At 43.9% G+C, this 19118-nt stretch overlaps 1 protein-coding gene across 1 annotated transcript in view; it reads right to left on the bottom strand.

The window, feature by feature from the left end:
- Positions 1 to 19118, bottom strand: part of LOC138165182 (maestro heat-like repeat-containing protein family member 7) — a 59537-nt gene that overhangs the window by 34515 nt on the left and 5904 nt on the right. The window contains 6 exon segments of the mRNA XM_069093311.1: positions 787 to 899; positions 1477 to 1612; positions 2709 to 2897; positions 4875 to 5060; positions 14649 to 14778; positions 16011 to 16090. Coding sequence (XP_068949412.1) covers positions 787 to 899; positions 1477 to 1612; positions 2709 to 2897; positions 4875 to 5060; positions 14649 to 14778; positions 16011 to 16090 — 834 coding nt within the window.

Consider the following 19118-nt stretch of genomic DNA (forward strand, 5'->3'; position numbering starts at 1 on the left):
CTTTTGGGCTACTTCTTGACCTTGACCCAATTTTGAGACCTTTTCGCTTACCTCCACTTTTTAGCTCCTTTTAAAGTCCCCATTAGAATATAAGCTCATTGAGGGCAGGGACTGTTATTTATTTTCTTGTATCTATATTTTCCAGACTTTAGCACAGTGCCTGGCATACAGTAAGTGCTTAATAAATGCTCTATCTACTTGCTGGGGTTGTTGGAGAAGGAGTTCTGGGTTTAGGTAGCTTCTGAGGTCCAATGTTACAGGGGACAGGCTACCACCAAGGAGTTTTTACTGAGCCCCTCCCCCTCTTCCTTGCAGAAAGAAGTTGAGTAGAGTCTTGCAGGGAGCCAGGGGAGGCAAGAGGTAAAGGTGAGGAGGGAGGATATTCCCTGTACCAGCAAGAAACCCATCCTGGCTAGAGCCAGCTCCACCACTCCCCCATCCCACCCATTGAGTGTTATATCCCTAAGGCTTAGCTGATAGTCCTTCCCTCTCACTCCTCAGCACCACAGTGTTGTTGAAGGGGTCAGGTGAAGATCAGAAGTGCAGGGAGAGGGACTATACCTGGAGAATAATCTTAGGGAGGGACCACTAGGTCAGGGAAGAAGTACAGACACACCCACCACCCACCACCCCAGAGGTCACTGACACTAAGGCTCTAGATCAATAGAATGTAAGCTCCTTGAGGACAGGCACTGTTCCATTGACTGGCACACAGTGGGCACTTAATAAATGCTTGTTGATCGATTGCTCAATCAATCAGCCCCCCTCCCCCTTGCATGTAGTTACCGAGATCACTCTCAAGATGTTTTGGCAAGGACTGATGGGATTGTAGGGGCCTAGAAACCGCTTGTTGCTCTCGTACAGCTCAAGCTTGTTGGTCTCTTCCTTATCTATATTCCCTGGAAGAAGAGGGAGAGATGGAGCCTTCCTCCCAGAGGGTGCCCCCACACCCACCCCTTCCTAGGAGCCCGGGCTAGGTCAGCCTCCTCATGGAAACCCAGGCTACGATCTAGGGACTTGGGGGCCCAGGAGCCCTGGGATTGGAGCCATCCCTGCTGCCATCTTTCCCAGGAGCCTTCAAGATGCTGCCCAGGAGTTCAGAGTTGAGAAGGATCCTTAAAGATCATCTCTCTGGTTCGGAACTCCCATTTTTCAGATGAGGAAACTGAGGTGCTAGGGAGAGGCAGAGCTGGACTGCATGAGATTGGGCATTCCTTTAGAGGAAGCACTGGGCTAGACAGACTTTCAGGATGCTGTCCACTCCTGGCTCTAGTTTTCTATCGTCTTCATTTTGTACTAAGGTCCCTCCCAGTCGTAGCATTCTAGGTTCTTTCACGGTGCGTTCTCTTCCCTTCCATCTCTGCCATTCTCTGTCCCAATGTCCATAAGGTTCTCAAGAGAGCTAAGGACCTAAGCCTATCTGTGGGAGACCCTGGGATGGAGGAGGCTCCCTTGGGCTCTGTCTCCATCACACACTCTTCTGGAGCTCCAGGATGGTGTAAAGGATGATGACGCCATCTAGGGCTTCGTGGCCGATCTCTTCGTCTGGGTCACATATGCGAAGAATGAGTCGTCCGAGCAGAAGACCGAATGTGGGGAAGCCAAATATAGTCTGTTGGTCAGGATCACAGAGCACAGAATTAGGTCTCAGACACTACTTAGCTTAATATGACCATCTTACAGATGAAGTAGCCAAGGATGAGAGGTTCAGGGAATTGGCCAGAGTTACAGAGCTCACAAGGGTCAGAGGCAGGATCTGAAACCAGGGCTTCCTGGCCACACTGCCTGGCTCAGTTAATTAACAAATGCTTATTGATATTAACTCCTCTTCCTGAGTTCAAATCTGGCCTCAGATTCTTAATGGCTATGTGACCTTGCGCAAGTCACTTCACCCAGTTTGGCTCAATTTCCTCATCTGTAAAATAAGCTGGATAAGGAAATGGCAAACTACTCCAGTATCTCTGCCAAGATCCAAATGAGGTCACAAAGAGTCAGACCTGACTGAAATCACTCAACAACAAGAGAAAAAATGCATATTCCATTCATCCAGCCAGTCAAACTGACCTGGAGTCGGTGTTAGGAATACACCCTCTGCTTTCTCAGCTCCAAGCCTTTGCTTGTGCCCTAGGCATGGAATTCTTCCTTCCCTCTCTTCCAGGAGGTGGCCTCTCATTCCCCACCTCAGGGGAGAGAATGACCTCCCCCTCCGACCTCACCTAATGCTCTATGCCTCTTCTACACTAACTAGGTGCTATACTCATTTATGTAGCTGTCTTCTCTTCCCCTACAGGACTGTATGCTCCATGAGGGCAGGGATCATGGCTCATATCTCCCCACCATAGCTACTAGTGCCCTGCTGAGAACACAGTCGGCCCTTTCTAAACAAACAGATGTTGAACTGATTAGAATTGGCACAGAGAGAGATGCAAAAGCAGATATAGGTACTGGTACAGAGGCTCCAGGTGTACCTGGAGACAGTGGCAGACCTCAGAAGTTCCATCTCTATTTCTGGTGGGCCTCAGTTTACTTCTCTATCACAAGTCAGGATTAGAGTAGATAATCTGGCCAGTGTCTTCTAGTTCTGACATTCCAAATATGCACACACACACACAATGCCCTCAGACACCCAGTGGACATATTCAGAAACAAGCAGACATGTATGGATACTAATGGATATACACAAACCCTCCTGTGAGGCAGGTACCCACAAAATAGTGCCCTCGGTTGTTCTCGGAGGTCAGCTGTCTCTTAGGCTCCAAAGGGAAGCCCAAGACCTTTTCTACGAAGTTGGTAAAGAACAGCTGGGTATGGAGTGCGCAGTTGAGGAGGAAGACATTGCTGTTCACCGCTCGGGCTCTCTCATGGGACTTGGCAGATGTCATCCAGGGTCCCAGGGGCTGTGGGGAAAAGAACTTGTCTGTGGTGGCTGAGGGAAGCGGGTCAAGAGACCCAGACTTGGGTTCCAGCTCTGCCTCTGGCTCAGTGCATGACCTCAGACAGGCTTCCTCTCTCTGGGTTTTATGTTCCCTCTTGTAAGGTAAGGCCATGGAGTGGGTGACTCTGAAAGTCATTCCTAGCTCCGAGGCACTATTAATAGTCTCTGTTTCTGTGACTGCTGGATATGGGGGCTCTCTCAGTTAGTGTCCAAGGGCTATTCGGGGCCTTTAGGGAACACAGAAAGCAGAATGTTAGAGCAGGAAGAAGTCCTAAAATGCCCAGTGTTAAAGCATAGGGCACGAAATGGTAGAGCTAGAAAGAACTGTAGCAGAATGCATAGAAGATACATTAGAACAGAGAATATTAGGACAAGAAGGAATCATGGGACCCAGAATGTGAAAGATAGAAAGAATCTTACACCATAGCATGTATAAAATTTAGATTAGAACAGAAATGTAGGAGTTGGGAGGAAACTTAGAACACAGAAGAGCAGAGCTGGGAGGGAACCTAGAACATTGACTGTTGGCATTCACAGGGAACCTAGAATGTAGGATGTCAGAACTGGGAGGGAACTTAGAACAGAGATTGTCATAACTGGGAAGGACCTTAGAATTCAGAACATGAGAGCTTGTAGGGCCTGAGATCATGGAATGTCAAAGTGTGGAGAAGTCTTAGAACATGGAATGTTAGAGCTGGATTAGAACATAGAACAAAGAATGTTAGTGCTAGACAAGACCTGAGAGCGAAGGTGTAACACTATACACTAGAAGACAGAACACAGAATGTTAGAGCTAAAAGGACCTTAGAATATAAAATGCATAGACTGAATGCTGGTATAGACAATACTGGGGAGGGAAGAACCTTGGGACACAATGTCTGAGCTAGAAAGAGGTATGGGGAAAGGAAGTAAAGTGGGACAGGAAGTAGGAAAAGATTAGGAAGAGGGAGGTGAGGTTGGAGAGGGTGAAGGGATGATGGAGACACCAATGATAGAAACAGAGACTGAGGCAATGAGATGGTGAGGGACAAAGAGGGAAAAACTCAAGACTGGAAGGGAACAGGGATAGGGAAATGAGGATGGAGAAAATGAGCAACTATGATTTAATAGGAACATGACCTCTCCTGCCTCCTAGTAGCAAAGTGGCCTTGGCAAACTTCTTCCATTCCCTGGGCCTTAGCTGCCTCATCTGTAAAATGGGGGCAATTATCCCTAATGCAGAAACTTGATCAGAGAGGTTGAGCAATTTGTCCAAGGTCATGCAAGAAGTAAGTGGTCAAGTCTGGATTTAAATCCGCCTCTGATTTCAAATCCAGCACCCTGTCCACCATCCCACTCTGTGCCAATGCTTCAATAGGCCCCAAGCTACTCCATGACACCAAAGTCCATCTTTGGGGTATCAATATTCCCTCAGTGGTGCTATGTGATGTAAATCATGAAACACCACCATCTTAGAAGAACCATAGGAGCATAGATTGCAATGGATCTTGGAGGTCAAAAGGCCCAGCCCCTTTATTTGACTTATCCAAAGTCCCACAGATAGTGAGTAGAAAAGTTGGTATTTGAATGTGGAACTCTGATTCCAAATCCATGACTTTTCCACAGTGGGACTAGATGAAAGGGACAATGATGAGCATAGGGATGGGAACTGGAATGGGGATGGGGATGGGGATGGGGATGGGGATGGGGGTGGGGGTGGGGATGGGGATGGAGATGGGGATGGGGTAACGGAGTGGTTACACAATAAGGTAAGGAAGGAGAGAAGGAAGATATGAGAGAAAGGGATGAGGAGTTGAGGATGGAGGAGAAAGGGTAGGGAAGGGGCTGGAGGGGCAGGAGGGGCAGGAGGAAGAAGGTGTCATTTCTGATGACATTGAGGCTTGGTGATGTTGTTCATCTCTCCAGTCCCACCCCTACCTCCCAAACCACACACCCAGACCCATCTCCATAAGCACTTCTCTCTGGTCCTTCCATAGCCTCTAATTTATCCTGTGTCAGGTCCAGAACCTCCTTGAACCCCACTGCTCACCTCCAAAAGGCTAGCTAGGCCATCTGGGGTAGGATCTTCTAAGAAGAGAGAGTTCAGCAATGTCTGAAGGGCATCCAGAGTCTGAGAATACAGTATCTGAGGGAGGAGAGCAAAAGACAGGGGAGGCCGTTATGAGTTCTGGAGTGTGGCGACAGACCTCCCACGAACAGTGGGACATCTTCAGGGTGGGGGACCAAGGAGATGCCTTTTAGTCCTTTCTGTGAATCAAGGGGAAGAGAATCATAGAACCCCACAAGTGGAATGCCCTCTGAGGTCAGTGAGTCAATCAATAAGTAATCAATCACACCTACTATGTGAAAGTCAATCAATAAGTAATTATTAAGCACCTACTGTATTAAGCGCTGGTAATACAAAGACAAAATAAGTAAGCAACAACAACAAACGCGCAAGGAGCTCACAGTGTAATAGGGGAGAAAACATGCAGACAGGTAAGTACAAACAAGCTCTAAGCAGGATAAATTAGAGAGAAGGCACCGGCATTGGCGGGATTAGGAAAGGTTTCTTACACAAGGTAGGACTTTGGCTTAAACTTGAAAGAAGCCAGAGAAGCCAGGAGGAAGTGAAGAGGAAAGGGAGAAGCCCAGGCAGGAGGGCCAGAGAGTGGAAATATCCAGAGGCTGGAAATGAACATTCTTTTGAGGAATAACATGGCAGCCAGCATCACTGGATCAGAGGATGTAGGTGGGGAAGGGTGAGGGAATGGGGGGGGGAGGAGGTGTAAAGGGTCTGCAGACTAGAAAAGTAGGAGGGAGCCAGCTTATTAAGGGCTCTAAAAGCCGAAGAGAAGATTTCCTATCTGATCCTGGAGACACAAGGGAATCATTTTAGTTTATTGACTACAGGAGTGACCTGCTCATGTGAGGGCACTTTGGCAAGATGACTTTGATTGCTGAGTGGAAAATGGATTAGAGTGTAGTGGGGAGAGACTTAAGGCAGAGAGACCACCAGCAGGCTATCCCAATAGTCCAGGCCTGAGGCAATGAGGTCCTGCACCAGGGTACCAGCATGAGAGGAGAAAAGGGGGTGTATTCAGAGACAGGACTTGACAGCTGATTGGGCATGGGGGAGCAAAGAGGGAGGGGCTGAGGATGGCACCTTTACTGAGAGTCTGGGTGACCAGGATGGTGGTGCCCACAACAGTAATAGGAAAATCTGAAAGCAGGAAAGGTTTGGGGAGAAAGGTTTAGAGCCCAGTTTGGGACATGTTGACTTTAAATTGTCTATGGAACATCCAGCCGAGTAATTAATATCCAATTTAGTACATAGACATTAATGACATCTAATAGGCAGTTGGAGATGTGAGCTCCTTAAGGCCAGAGACTGTATTTTTTTTTTATCCCCATCTCTTAGCACACTATCTAGCTCATAGTAGATGCTTAGTGAATACTTACTGACTGTCAGTCCAGAAACAAAAGCACACCTTAAGTGCCAAGCTCTGTGCTGGGGATAAAAAGACAGGAAATAAAAATACCAGCAAAAAGAAAGGTAGTCCCTGCCCTCAGGGAGCTTACATTCTAATGGAGAAGACAACACATAAAGGAAAGTTAAAATCAGGGGAAGGTACCCAATGTGGGGGTGTAGCACCAACACAATATTCACAGTGCCAATGGTCACTGTAAATATGCCAGCACAGTGTTCAATTGCAAACTATAACAGACTCTCCATATGGAAGACAGAAGCAAAACATTTATTCAGACACCATAAAACCAAACCCCAAAACCAGTAAGCTGATTCCATCATAGTAGCAAAGAAGCTAATAAGCCACAACAGCACAACAGTGGCACAGAGAGCCACAGCATCCTTTAGCCTTCCCACAAACTAACATTTACTCACAAGCCTAACTGTCTCCCTTGGATGCATCCTCTCCTCCCTTCCAGGCTCTAACTCTCTGACTCCCAGCTTCCTGTGGGCTCTGCTCCACCCTTCAGCAAACTCCTCCTACCATAGGCTCCATGTGATTACATTCAATCTATTAGGGGGCAGCGTATATCTTCAAAGCAGGAATGGTCTTCACATTCCCTTAGGCTTATTAAGGGGCAGGGAAGGTCTTCAAATTCCCATTCCCATGAACAGGAGGCATGATGGGGAAATGTAGAAGGGTGTAGTCTGGTGGGATGTTAAAGAGATGGCTGGCCTGGGTGCCCTCCTTAAGTGGAGGTTCCAATAGGAGCTGTCCACCATGCAGCCAGAGGCAGGGCCCAGACACCGCGGGTGCTTCTGAGGTGTGACTTTGAGAGCTTATTGACTTTCCAGGATAACGGGCTAGCTGACTGACTTGTGGGAAAGACTGTAGGTTGGTGCATTCCTCTGGAGACTCAAACTAATATAGGGATCCTCTTCTTATGTTGAATGAGCAAAGGGGGAAGGAAGATGAATGATGTATCCGACATTCCCATTGGTTCTTTTGACACCATTGGTCAGGTGAACTAACAATTATAGCATCAGGTCAGTCAGTCACAGTATAATAACAATTAAAGCCATCACTGACTGGCCAGGTATTGATAGCTCAACCAGCCAGTCAGTGACATTTGGGGAAGAGGGGGAGGGAGCAGTCTCTTTTGCCTTTGGGGTCATTGGTTCTATCACTGTCTTTTTTTTTTTTTTTTAGCAATCGAGGTTAAGTAAATTGCTCAAGGTTACACAGCCAGTTATTTCTGGATGTGGTGCTAAGTGTCTGAGCCCAGATTTGATCCCCAGGTCATCCCGACACTGGAGTCGGTGCTCTTACTCGCTGAGCCACCTGGCTGCCCCTTCTATCACTGTCTTTTAACAAAAAATTCTCCCCTAGAGTGCCCTGCTTCTACTATTAGGGCTTCATTTCTTTGGCTTTAGAGAAATGCTAATAGCAGGAGAGAGGATCTGAATAGTCATCTGTGGAAAAGGTAGGGTATGAGTGCCTGAGAAGAGGGAGAGGGTTACCAAAAGGAAGTGGAAAGCTGCCAAAACCACTCTCCCATCTTCACATACCCTCCCTCTGGGCCCCACTTCAGCTGGATAGTGTAGAGTCCCATAGAGACAATGAAGTACAGCTAGCAAGAGAGTTAGCTCCTTGGGGCGGCCAGTTAGCACAGCGAGAAAGAGCACCAGCCCCAGTGTCAGGATGACCTGGGGATCAAATCCAGGCTCAGGTACTTAGCACCACACCCAGAAATAACTGGCCATGTAAGCTTGAGCAAGTTACTTAACCCTGATTGCTTATTTTAAAAAAAGAGAGAGAGTTAGCTCCTTCCTATAATACCAAAAAATTCCGCCTGAAGATGAGACCATGTGAACCAGCAAACCAGATGCAAAAGAAGCCAAGAAGCCCTGAGTTCAAGTCTTTCCCCTAAACATCCTGGCAGAGTGAACCTTGACAAGGCGTCTCTTTAGGACTATCAGTTTCTGTGAATGATGACCTTCATTAGGAGAGTGAGTTTCTTACACCAAAGAAATCGGAGATCTGCCCAGATTAATGCAATAAGAAGTAGAGGGCTTAAACAGTCCTATCTTAGGAAAAAAAAATTGAACAAAGCCATAAAGGAACTCCCAAAGGGAGAAAAAAAAAACACTGGATCAGATGGCTTTATAAGGATATTCTACTAAACATTTAAAGAACAATTAATTCCAATTCTATAGAAACTATTTGGGAAAAAAATGTACTGGACGAATCCTGTCAAATTCATTCTATGACACAAATATGATTTTAATTCCTAAATCAGAGTCAAACCAATATACCTAATGAATATTGATGCAAAAAAAATAAGTAAAATATTAGCAAGGAGACTATAGCACAACTGTGACCAGGCTGGATTTATCCTAGGAATGCCAGGCTGGTCTATATTTAAAAAAAACTATAAATATACTTTACCATATTAATAACAAAAACAAAAATCACATGGTTCTATCAAGAGATGAAGAAAAAACTTTTTGATAATATGCAATGCCTATTCTTGTTTGAAAAATAAATTAGAATGTATAGGAATAAATGGTACTTTTTACAAAATGATAATGTATCTATCTAAAACCAAGAACCAACATGATCTGTAATGAGGATAAGGCTAGAGGCCTTCCCAATAAGATCAGTGGTAAAGCCGGGATTTCTGTCATCAACATTACTATTCAATATAGTTGCTAGAAATGCTAATTATAATAATTAGATAAGAAAAAATAAAATTGAAAAAAATAAGCATTGAGAAAGAGGAAACAAAATTCCCTTTTTGCATATTATATGATAGTTTACTTAAAGAACTTTAGAGAGTCAACTAAAGAACTAATTAAAATAATTACTTCAGCAAAATTACAGGATATAAAATAAAATCAGATAAATCATAAACATTTCTTTATATTACCAATAACATCCAGTAGGAAGATGTAGAAAGACAAATAATATTTAAATAGTACAGACAGTATAAAACATTTGGGGTCAGCTAGGTGGTGCAGGGGATAAAGCGCTGGACCTGGAGTCAGGAAGACCTGAGTTCAAATCTGGCATCAGATACTACCTGTGGGTCCCTGGGTAAGTCACTTAAACCTGTTTGCCTCAGTTTCTTCATCTGTAAAATGACCTAGAGAAGAAAATAGCAAGCCACTCCAATATCTTTGCCCAAAAAACCCCAAATGGAGTCACAAAGAGTGAGATGTTACTAAATAGACTAAACAACATAACATTTGGGAATCTACCTGCCAAAATAATGTGGGTAAAATTGTCAGTGTTAGAACAAACTAGAACCAGACCAAAAATTTAGGAACCAACAAGGATTTACTGAGTTTTCCAGCAAGGGAGCCCCACCTGCATCAATAGAGACTCCCCAAAGGAAAAAAAAGTCAAAGTTTATATCACTAGATTTAGGCAGGAGGGGAATTGGTGATGGAGTACCTCAAGATTGGACAGAATTTGTTGCTGAGGCTAGTAATAGGAAAAACTCTTCTTCAGCTTAGCTATCTCCTGTAACTCCTACCCCAAGAGATAGGACTTGCTGTTTTAGCCTTAAGGGACATTGCAAAGATGGTAGGTGTTGCAATACAAACAGGGCCAAGGGCAAGACAGAGAAACTGCAGATGGAATGGAGTCACTTCAGCTTTATTGGTTACCCACAATTCCCCCCTGGAGACAATTGATAGTCTCACAATTTTTTTTAACAATTCCCAAATCAGTATCAGTCCAAGCAGAAATGATAAACAGCTTACAGAATAGGTAACAGGTCTATAGCACATGCAGAACTAATAAAACAAGCAAATGAATAATAGGATGAATAATGAAATCTAATATAACTGCAGCTTTAAGGGCACCAAGTTCTTTGGCAGGATTCATAATCTCCAGGTGTCTGACAAGCACCTCCTGTATACCTTTCATGCATCTGTGGATGGATCGGGGCACATTTGTGGGGGTATTTCCTTGACCATCTCCAAGTTCCCGGACACTTGTAAAGATTCTCTCAGTAATGCTGTTAAAACCTGCTAGTGATAGTCACAAGACACTATGACACTCGTGATAAGACATAATTATACTATAAGATAGCATAATTTAGTACAACCTTACAAAATATAATCCGATTGACTATCCAGTAATTAGTTTATTTGATGAAAACCAGTTCAGATCTTATGGAGATAAACTTATAAATAATGGAGCTCTAGGAATAACGTCAAAGCAGGCTACACAATAAGGTACCTTATATTTGCTTCCTATTATAGCAATTCAGAGGTCTGAGGTGTTACAGTAACAAGATTCATTACAGATAGATAGATTTAAATTACAGTTTTACCTACTATGGTTAGCAAGATTTTTTAGATTAGGATCAAAATTGTAACACCAAGACTGTTCCTCTAGGTCTAAGCCTAAGGGCAAGAATGATTTAACATAGGATTAACAAAATAAAGCATTCTTGGGTCTGTTTGATTTCAGGTAAGAGTCTTATTTAACTTTTTGGAACAGCAAATCATGTAGCCAAGTTTCACATTATTCGCAGGGTGTCATAGTCAGATTTAGGATTAACCAAGTGGGAAATATTCCTGTTCAAACAGAAATAACATAATAGAGAAGCTGAGTCAAAAGGTTCCTGCCTTTACCAATGCAAGGTAACTTTCCCAGGCACAGACATACACCTTTAGCAGTTCTTGGATCACAGTCTGTTTGAGCAGCTCATGGAATTTCCCTCAAATAGTGGATTACTGACTCAATGATAATTCAGCCAATTATATCTGAATTCAAAACTCAGAATAATATCAAATTACAATCCCAAGATATTTTACCTCAAATAGCAAGTTTTACTAATCACAGTTTAGGACTAGATGTAGTTATTATTTCTCTCATGTTGTTGTAATAGTAGTTAACAAAAAAAGTTTACCAGGACTTTCAAAAAAAAGTTCATTCAACATCCTTTTCTTCATCTTTTTCTTCCATTTATCAAATTTAAACTCACCCTGGTATAAAAATCAATCATTAAAAATCAAGAAAATAATTACATTCTGGAATTCAACTAAGATAGTGAATGTACAATAACTCAAAACCCAAGAAAAAACACTGACTGATGACTATAAATCTCCAGGCTAACAGATATTTATTTCTTAAGGTACTGTATATTAACCCCTTAAGGCAAAAATAAATCTTTAAGATTGGAGTCTGTTGAGACAAAGTTGGCTTAAGATTTAACTTTGATATATACCATTCCAGGTATAATTTAATAATTTTTATAATTGCAAATCAACACATAAATCACTTCTATACATAACCAAACTTGTAAGTCCCCTCCCACTTTGGCAAGGAGTGTTTGTAATGGAAGAAAATGGACCTCATTTTCTCAGTAAACCAATTCATTATTTTAGAATTTCACAATATTTAGCAAGTTCTTTCCCAAGCCTGATGGGATTTTATGACCTTGCCCAAGCATATGGTTCCCAAAAACGTGGCAAGTTTACAGATAAGGAGATTCCTTTCTTCACCAAGTAAGTAATTATTATTCTTCCTTTTAAAAATATACTCAAATAAATACTTGATGGGTTTTAACATTATGACAATAACCTCCAATAACAATGAGTAATTTTACAGCATCCAGATAAAAGAGTTAAATTTTCCAATTATACAATTGCATCATCCTCTTAACAACATTCCTTATACAATAGTTTCTCAAAATTAAGAGAACAAAAAAATTTAGAAGCACAATAATAACATACACAATATCATGTATTCAAAACATGAAACAAAACTTATTGCCAGTCAAATGACATCAATTCAGTTGAATACATTTCCAAATTATCTTACATAGAAAATCGCTTTATTTATTTGATCACTTCTGGCATTCTATATTGATTGCATTCAAGAATAATTTTTATCCAATTATGCTTTTAACAAAACTTACTTTTGCAGTTTCTAAACATATTGCCAAATATTAAGTGTCTTTTCCATTAAGGCCTGATTTACTTATAAAGGGTCAAATATTACAATTATCCCAACAGGAGAACACATCTTCCTTCAAATGAAATCAGAATAAATTCCTTAACATCTGGATCTATATGTACAAATGGTATCATACAGATCTCAGTTTTCCCAAGGGCCATTTATGATTATCACTTTACATTATAGGACCCACTACTTTCAATTAGTATACTGTCAAAAGTTTAGTGGCAGTCTTGTATTCTCCACTCCCTCTTTTAGGGTACAGGAGGATTTTATATTCCTCATGTAATGACTAAAATATGCCTTTCTAATAGTCCTTCAAAAAGAGAATTTTAGTATACTATCTTCAAATAATTCCATGTTGCAAATATAACTTTCATATAATAAAGAATAACCACACATTTCCCAGATCCTTCTAATCTCAGCAAGATCAAAAACCTCCCTCAAATTGCTTTTTCCAAAACTCCAAATCTTTACTTTCAAACCCTCCACTCACACTCATTGGAAACAGATGCTGACTTTCTTTAAATTTCTACTCATTCTCCTTTTATTCCTACTTGTTTAAACTTTCTTTTTCTTTCCCTCAGTAGACTTTGATCAAAACTGGACCTTTCTTGTTCTCTTTTTCTATTCTGATCTGACACTTCTATTTTCTTAATCCCCTGGTCTTTATTTTCCCAATCATATTGCAGACTATCTATAGAACTTATCTTCACTGAATTTCTCCTTTACAATTTAGTACAAGTTTTTATTACACAATACAAATGAACAGAAATATTGTTACCTTTTAAATTTTTTTAATTTCTGTTTTTAGTTTTCAACATTCACTTTGTAAGAATTTGAGTTTAAAATTTTCTTCCCCTCCCTCCCCAAGACCTGGAAAAGATCTTTCCGAGTAAAATAATAATAAAATAACCATTTGCATAGCACTTTAAGGTTTGCAAAGCATTTTACAAATTTTGCCTCCTTTTATCCTCAGAATGACCCTGGGAGATAGGTGCTATTGTTAACCTTATTTTACACTTGGGGAAATTGAGGCAAACCAAGGTTAAGTGACTTGCCCAAGAGTTATACAACTAGTAACTGTCAGAGGCTGGATTTGAACTCAGGTTTTCTTGACTCCAGGTCCCAGACTCTCCCTTCATTAACTGTGTGGCCTTGGGCTTATCATGCAATCTCAAAAAATCAGAATTGGAAGATACCTCAGGGAACATCTACTCCACCCTGTGCCCAAAGTATGAATTCTGTTGATAATATTTCTAATAAATGGCCAACCACACTCAGCTTACAGACCTCCAGTGATGGTGAGCTTGTTATTTGTCAAAGCCCAGTCCACTTTGAGACAACTCAGTTTGTTGGGAAGTTTTTCCTTACACCGAGCCAGAATCTATGTCCCTGTAACTTCCAACCATTGGACCTGATTCTGGCCCTTGGGGCCAACCAAAACACAGCTAAACCCTCTTCCCAATGACTACCTTTTAAATACATCTCAGGAGACAGCAACTTTGTCCTACCACCAGCCACATATTTTCTTCCCTAACTGAGATATCCACCCCCTCCACATCCTGGTCAGGACCTCCTCTGGACACATACCAACTTGAAGCTGATAAATGCTCTGCTCTACCTCCTTTACTGGATAGATAATAGAACAGAAGTCTTGAGAAGTTAAGTCACTTGCCCCAGATAACACAGGTCATAAGTAAAAGACTCAGGATTTGAAGCCATATCCCTCTGACTACGAAGCCGGTGTTGAACATTCCTCTGGCTCTGCAAGCCTTCTTAAGGACCGTCCCTTCTAAAATTTGGTGCCTAGAACTGGAAACAACTCCCTTTTCCTTTCCAGACCTCTTGGTAAAATTAGAGCAGTGGTGTCAAACTCAAATAGAAAACTTCAGGCCACATAGTGACTTAGAAAACCACAAATTCACATTGTCTGAGTTGTGTTATATTTTTATTCGTTATATTAAACATTTCCCAATTACATTTTAATCTGGCTCAGTGGCACTTGGGATATTACTGGCCACGTGGCCTGTTAGCCCTGATTGAACACTTCTGGACTAATGTGTCTAGGGACATTCTAGCCCCTGAAATTCTGAGTCTGTTACTAATTAAGGGAGCACTTTTGTGGTCCTTCACAGAACAACATCAGTACTTCAGAGTGGCCTCAAGGGTACCTTGGGTAAAGCTCGGTGTCCTTGAGTATCTTGGGAGGGAAAAAAAAACACAACTCACTCCTCTCAGGTAGGGAGAAGACAGGAGGTGGATGGAACAGATGGGGAACCAAGTCTCACCTGTACAAAGTCAGCATTGGTTATGTCCTGCTCCTGCATGGTCTGTACCGAGGGCAAGGAGAACACACTCCTCACACAGATGGCCACCAGCTCTTTTCTTTCCTTTGCTCCCAGGTATGGGTGGATGGGCCTAGGGAGGAATGAGACAGTGAGACCTCCTCACTGATCTCCAACTCAGTCTCCACTTAACTGCCAATGAGATTATCCCAAAACATGGATCGGATTATGCCTCCTCCCTTAAACTCCCATAGCTCCCCATTACCTGCAAGGTCTTTACAACCTTTCTGGTTTCCCTGCCCACCCCACCAGCCACACACTCAGCCAAACTGACACTTGCTGTTCTTCATGCCCAACACTCTCCCTTCTCTCTGCCTTTGTATATAGCTCTGAGCTCCCCATTATTGCCTTTGCATTCCCAGTTCTTGCCCTGCCCTTGGCACATAGTAGGAGTTTAACATGCATTTGCTGGTTGATATGAGTTATGCGTCCACTCTCCAGGTGAGCCAAGTTGTTTTGTTCATTCATTTCAGTTGTGTCCGGTTCTCCATGACCCCATTTGAGGTTTTCTTGGCAAAGATCCTGGAGTGGTTTGCCTTTTCCCTCTCTAGCTCATTTTAAAGATGAGGAAACCGAGGCAAACAGGGTAAAGTGACTTGCCTGGGGTCACACAGCTAGCAAGTGTCTGAAGTCAGATTTGAACTCAGGATGAGTCTTCCTGACTCCAGGCCCAGCACTCTATGCACTATGGCGCCCCCTAGCTGCCCCTTAGCACATAGTAGGTGCTTAATATATATTTGCTGGTTGATATGAGCTACAGGTGGACTCTCTGGGTGAGCCAGATTGTCTTAGGATATAGGCTATGCCAAAGACCTTCCTGAGACTCTGACCCTGATGTTCTCTTGGTCCAAGGGCCAGCATGTGGTAGGGCAAGAAGAGCCCTGCTTTTGGGAGCTAGAGGCTCTGGGTTCCAATTCCACCTTGGACACTTGTTCCCTGAGTGACCTGGTAAATGATGTCCCTTCTCTGTCCTTGAGCTTCCTCATCTATCAAATGAGGGGCCTGGATTTAGGCACTTCGGGAGTCCCTCCTACCCCTACATCTGGGATCCTATGACCTCAGTCAGTCTCCTGGCTCTGTCACTTCTGAACCGGGTGCCCATACTGGGAGGACTGATAGGAGACCAAGGCTTAAACAGGGCACTAGGAGACAGATACACCCAGCAGGGACGGGGATGGCTCTGCTCTTAGTAGGAGAAGAATCAAGGCAGAAAAGAAGGGGAGATTCAGCTGGGACAGAGCAGTGGGTTAGGGGCAGCGGGAGTGGGGAGAAGAGTCTGCGGGGGGGGGGGGGGGATCTGTATACCTCAGTTGGGCCAGGTTTACCATGGCCTGTTGCTGGACAGAACTGGAGAGCATATCTGTGGGTTCCTCCTGGATCTGCTTCTGAAGGAGGGAAAATGGTGCAAATGAGTCCTCCTTCTTGCCAGTCTCGCTATCTCACTCATGCAGGGCCCACATGGAATTGCAGAGAATTAGAACCAAAAAATTCCCCAGAGGGCAACCAGTCCAACCTATATCTGGAGCAGGAATCCCTTCTACAACATCCAACCAGAAGTCATCCAATGTCTGCTTGAATACCCCCAGGGATGGGGAAATCACTACTATAGGAGACAGCCCATTTCAATGATGGACATCACAAATGCCTCTGAGGGCTCCCACAAGGCCTGATCTCTGAGTGATGGACAGACAGCAGGGACGGGAGGGAGCCAACATCTTTAACTCTAGATTGGGAATCTCATGGAAAGGGGAGTTGTGAAGGAAAGAACATCAGACTGGAGATAATAGAAGCTTCCATTAGAGATGGAAGGGTTCTTGTAGGCCATTGAGCACAAATAGAGAACAATGATGGCGGTTTTCTTGGAGATAATGTCTCTGTTCAAGAACCATTAATGGCTCCCTATTACTTGCCTTAGGATAGGACAGGGCTCTGTCTACCAGTCAAGTCGGCACCTTCCCTGAAATTTATGGTAATTTATGGCCAGAGTTTTGTGGCTGCTGGGGCCTGAAGGCTGTAAGGTTGATGCTTTTGGTAGAGCACTAAAAAGTTAAGTGACTTGCCCTGGGTCACACAGCCAACGTGGGGCAGAGTAGGATCTGGATCCAGGTCTTCCTGATTTCAAAACTGGCTCTCTATCCACTAGACCATACTGCCTTACATAGCCTAAGTTAATTTAATGTCAAGTTAAATTCAGACAGGCATTCCAGCCTCCCTATAATCTGAGATCATCTCATCCATCCCCTGGGAAGAGGGAGCCCTCCTCCTGCAGCAGTGAGCAGTCCAGCTGAAGGGACTCTGTACAGCCGAGAGAATGAAGAGTCAGGGAGACAGGAGAGCTGTCTGCGGGTATCTGAAAGATGGCCGGATGAGCTTTGTTCTGCTTGGCCCCAGAGGGAAGAACGAGAGGAACTCAGGGTGAGAACAAAGTCCCTACCAGTGAGAGGTGTCCCTGAGTGGACCTGGGCTGCCTGGGGAGTGGTGAGCTCCCCGTCTTTGGAGGTGTTCAAGCAGAGGCCAGAGAGGGGACCATTTGTCTGGCCGCAATGTAGTGGGCACTGTGGAGGACGAGGGACTGGACTGGGTGGCTGCTGCTGCCATCCCTTCCTACTCAACAAACCTACTGTAGCCCCCGGCCACATCTTCTTCTCCTCCCAGGCACACAGAACTGACTGCCATCTACAAAGCATTCTATGCCCATTATCTGAGGTGGTATCACTATCCCTGTTAGGAAACTGAGCCCTTCATTGGCTCCTTGCTGACTTTTCCCATTTTTGTCTTCCCTCGTTAAAGTGCAAGCTCTGGAGGGCAGGGACCTGTCTTCTCTCTGCTTGTATATTTGTCTTCCTAACACTCAGCACAGTGCCTGGCATGGGTGGGGAGCCTTTCCTGATCCCCCTTACTTCTAGAGACTTCCTTGTCACTCATTCCCAATTGATCCTCAGTATAACTTGACCATATGTACTTCTTTCCTTCATCAGACCAGGAACTCCTTGAGGACTGGTTTTTGCCTTTCTTTGTAGCTCCAGCATTTGGCACAGCGCCTGATACATAATAGGTGCTTAATAAATGTTTATTGGCTGACAGACTGACACAGTAAGCACTTCATAAATGCTTCTTGACTCGGTTTGAAGTGACCCGGGGTGTCACTCAACTTTTCCCAGCCTCCGTTTTCCCATCTGTAAAAGTTGGTGACCTCAAAGGTCCCTTTGAACCCTAAATCCAGGATATCGAGACCTCGCAGGTCCTTGGTCTTGCTATGCTACATCCTTCAGGAGGTACTTCCCAACACCTCTGGAGCCCTGAATGCCTCCTTGATCCCATCTATCCCCACAGATGCATCCATACATATGCACAGATCAATCTGTGCCCATACCTCCAGCTCTCCTTCAAAGGAGGTCCTGGTACCCAGAGGTGTTGGACGTTCTAAGCATCAGAGGGAAGATTCAAAGCCAGGTCTCCTCTGACTCCAAAATCAGAGACCTTCCACTGTGCCCTCACAATCCAAGATGGTAGAATCTTTCAATGGCAAATTAAGTCAGAATCTTATGAGTTCATCTCACTCTGACCCCCTCACTTTTCAGAGGAACAAACTAAGACTAGTCATGTCTTTAGATTCTTGGACCTTCACAAAACTGGAATCCTAGTGAAACACCAGCCTGGGCACTCCCTAGCTGTGCCATCTGGGCCAAGGCCACTCCAAACCTGTTTCCTGAACTTACAGAGGAAGACAATGGGGCAGCCCCTGCCTGGAGGAGTGGTGGTGAAGAAGGAACTTGGTGAGGGCAGCTAGGTGGCACAGTGAATAGAGCACCAGCCCTGGAGTCAGGAAGACCCAAATTCAAATCCAGTCTCAGACACTTGACACACTTACTAGCCATGTGACCTTGGGCAAACCACTTAACCCCAAATGCCCTGTCTTTCCCCCTCCAAAAAAAAATTCCAAAAGTTCTACAGAGATGGCAGTTGTCACTGGTACAGTACAGATAGGGAAAATGAGAAAAGGCAAGTGACTTGGCCAAGGTTACATGACTGGCAAATTGCTGGCACCCAGGTCTCCTGAATCCCATGTAGCATACTGGGAAAGTCCCCTGAGTGCCAGGCTATTTGGCAGGTCACACCCACTGTCTCCTTAGGGAAAGGGGAATTTCATTTCATTTCAAATATTCTGCAATTATAAACTCAGACAGGATCTGCTCCATCCCCTAATCTTTATTGTTAGCATTCTAGGTTCCAAGATCATGTCCATCTTCTAAGGACTTTCCTAGGTCTGGCATTCTAAATTCTGAGGGTCTTCTCAGCTCTGACACTCTCTGTTCTCAGGCCCCTCCCACCTCTGACATCTCCTGTTCTCAGGCCCCTCCTACCTCTGACATCCCCTGTTCTCAGGCCCCTCCCAGCCCTGACATCCCCTGT

This window comes from Petaurus breviceps, unplaced genomic scaffold (assembly GCF_028583685.1).
Source record: "Petaurus breviceps papuanus isolate PSGF00001 unplaced genomic scaffold, PetGlider_PUasm1.0 208, whole genome shotgun sequence".
In the NCBI taxonomy this organism is placed as follows: domain Eukaryota; kingdom Metazoa; phylum Chordata; class Mammalia; order Diprotodontia; family Petauridae; genus Petaurus; species Petaurus breviceps.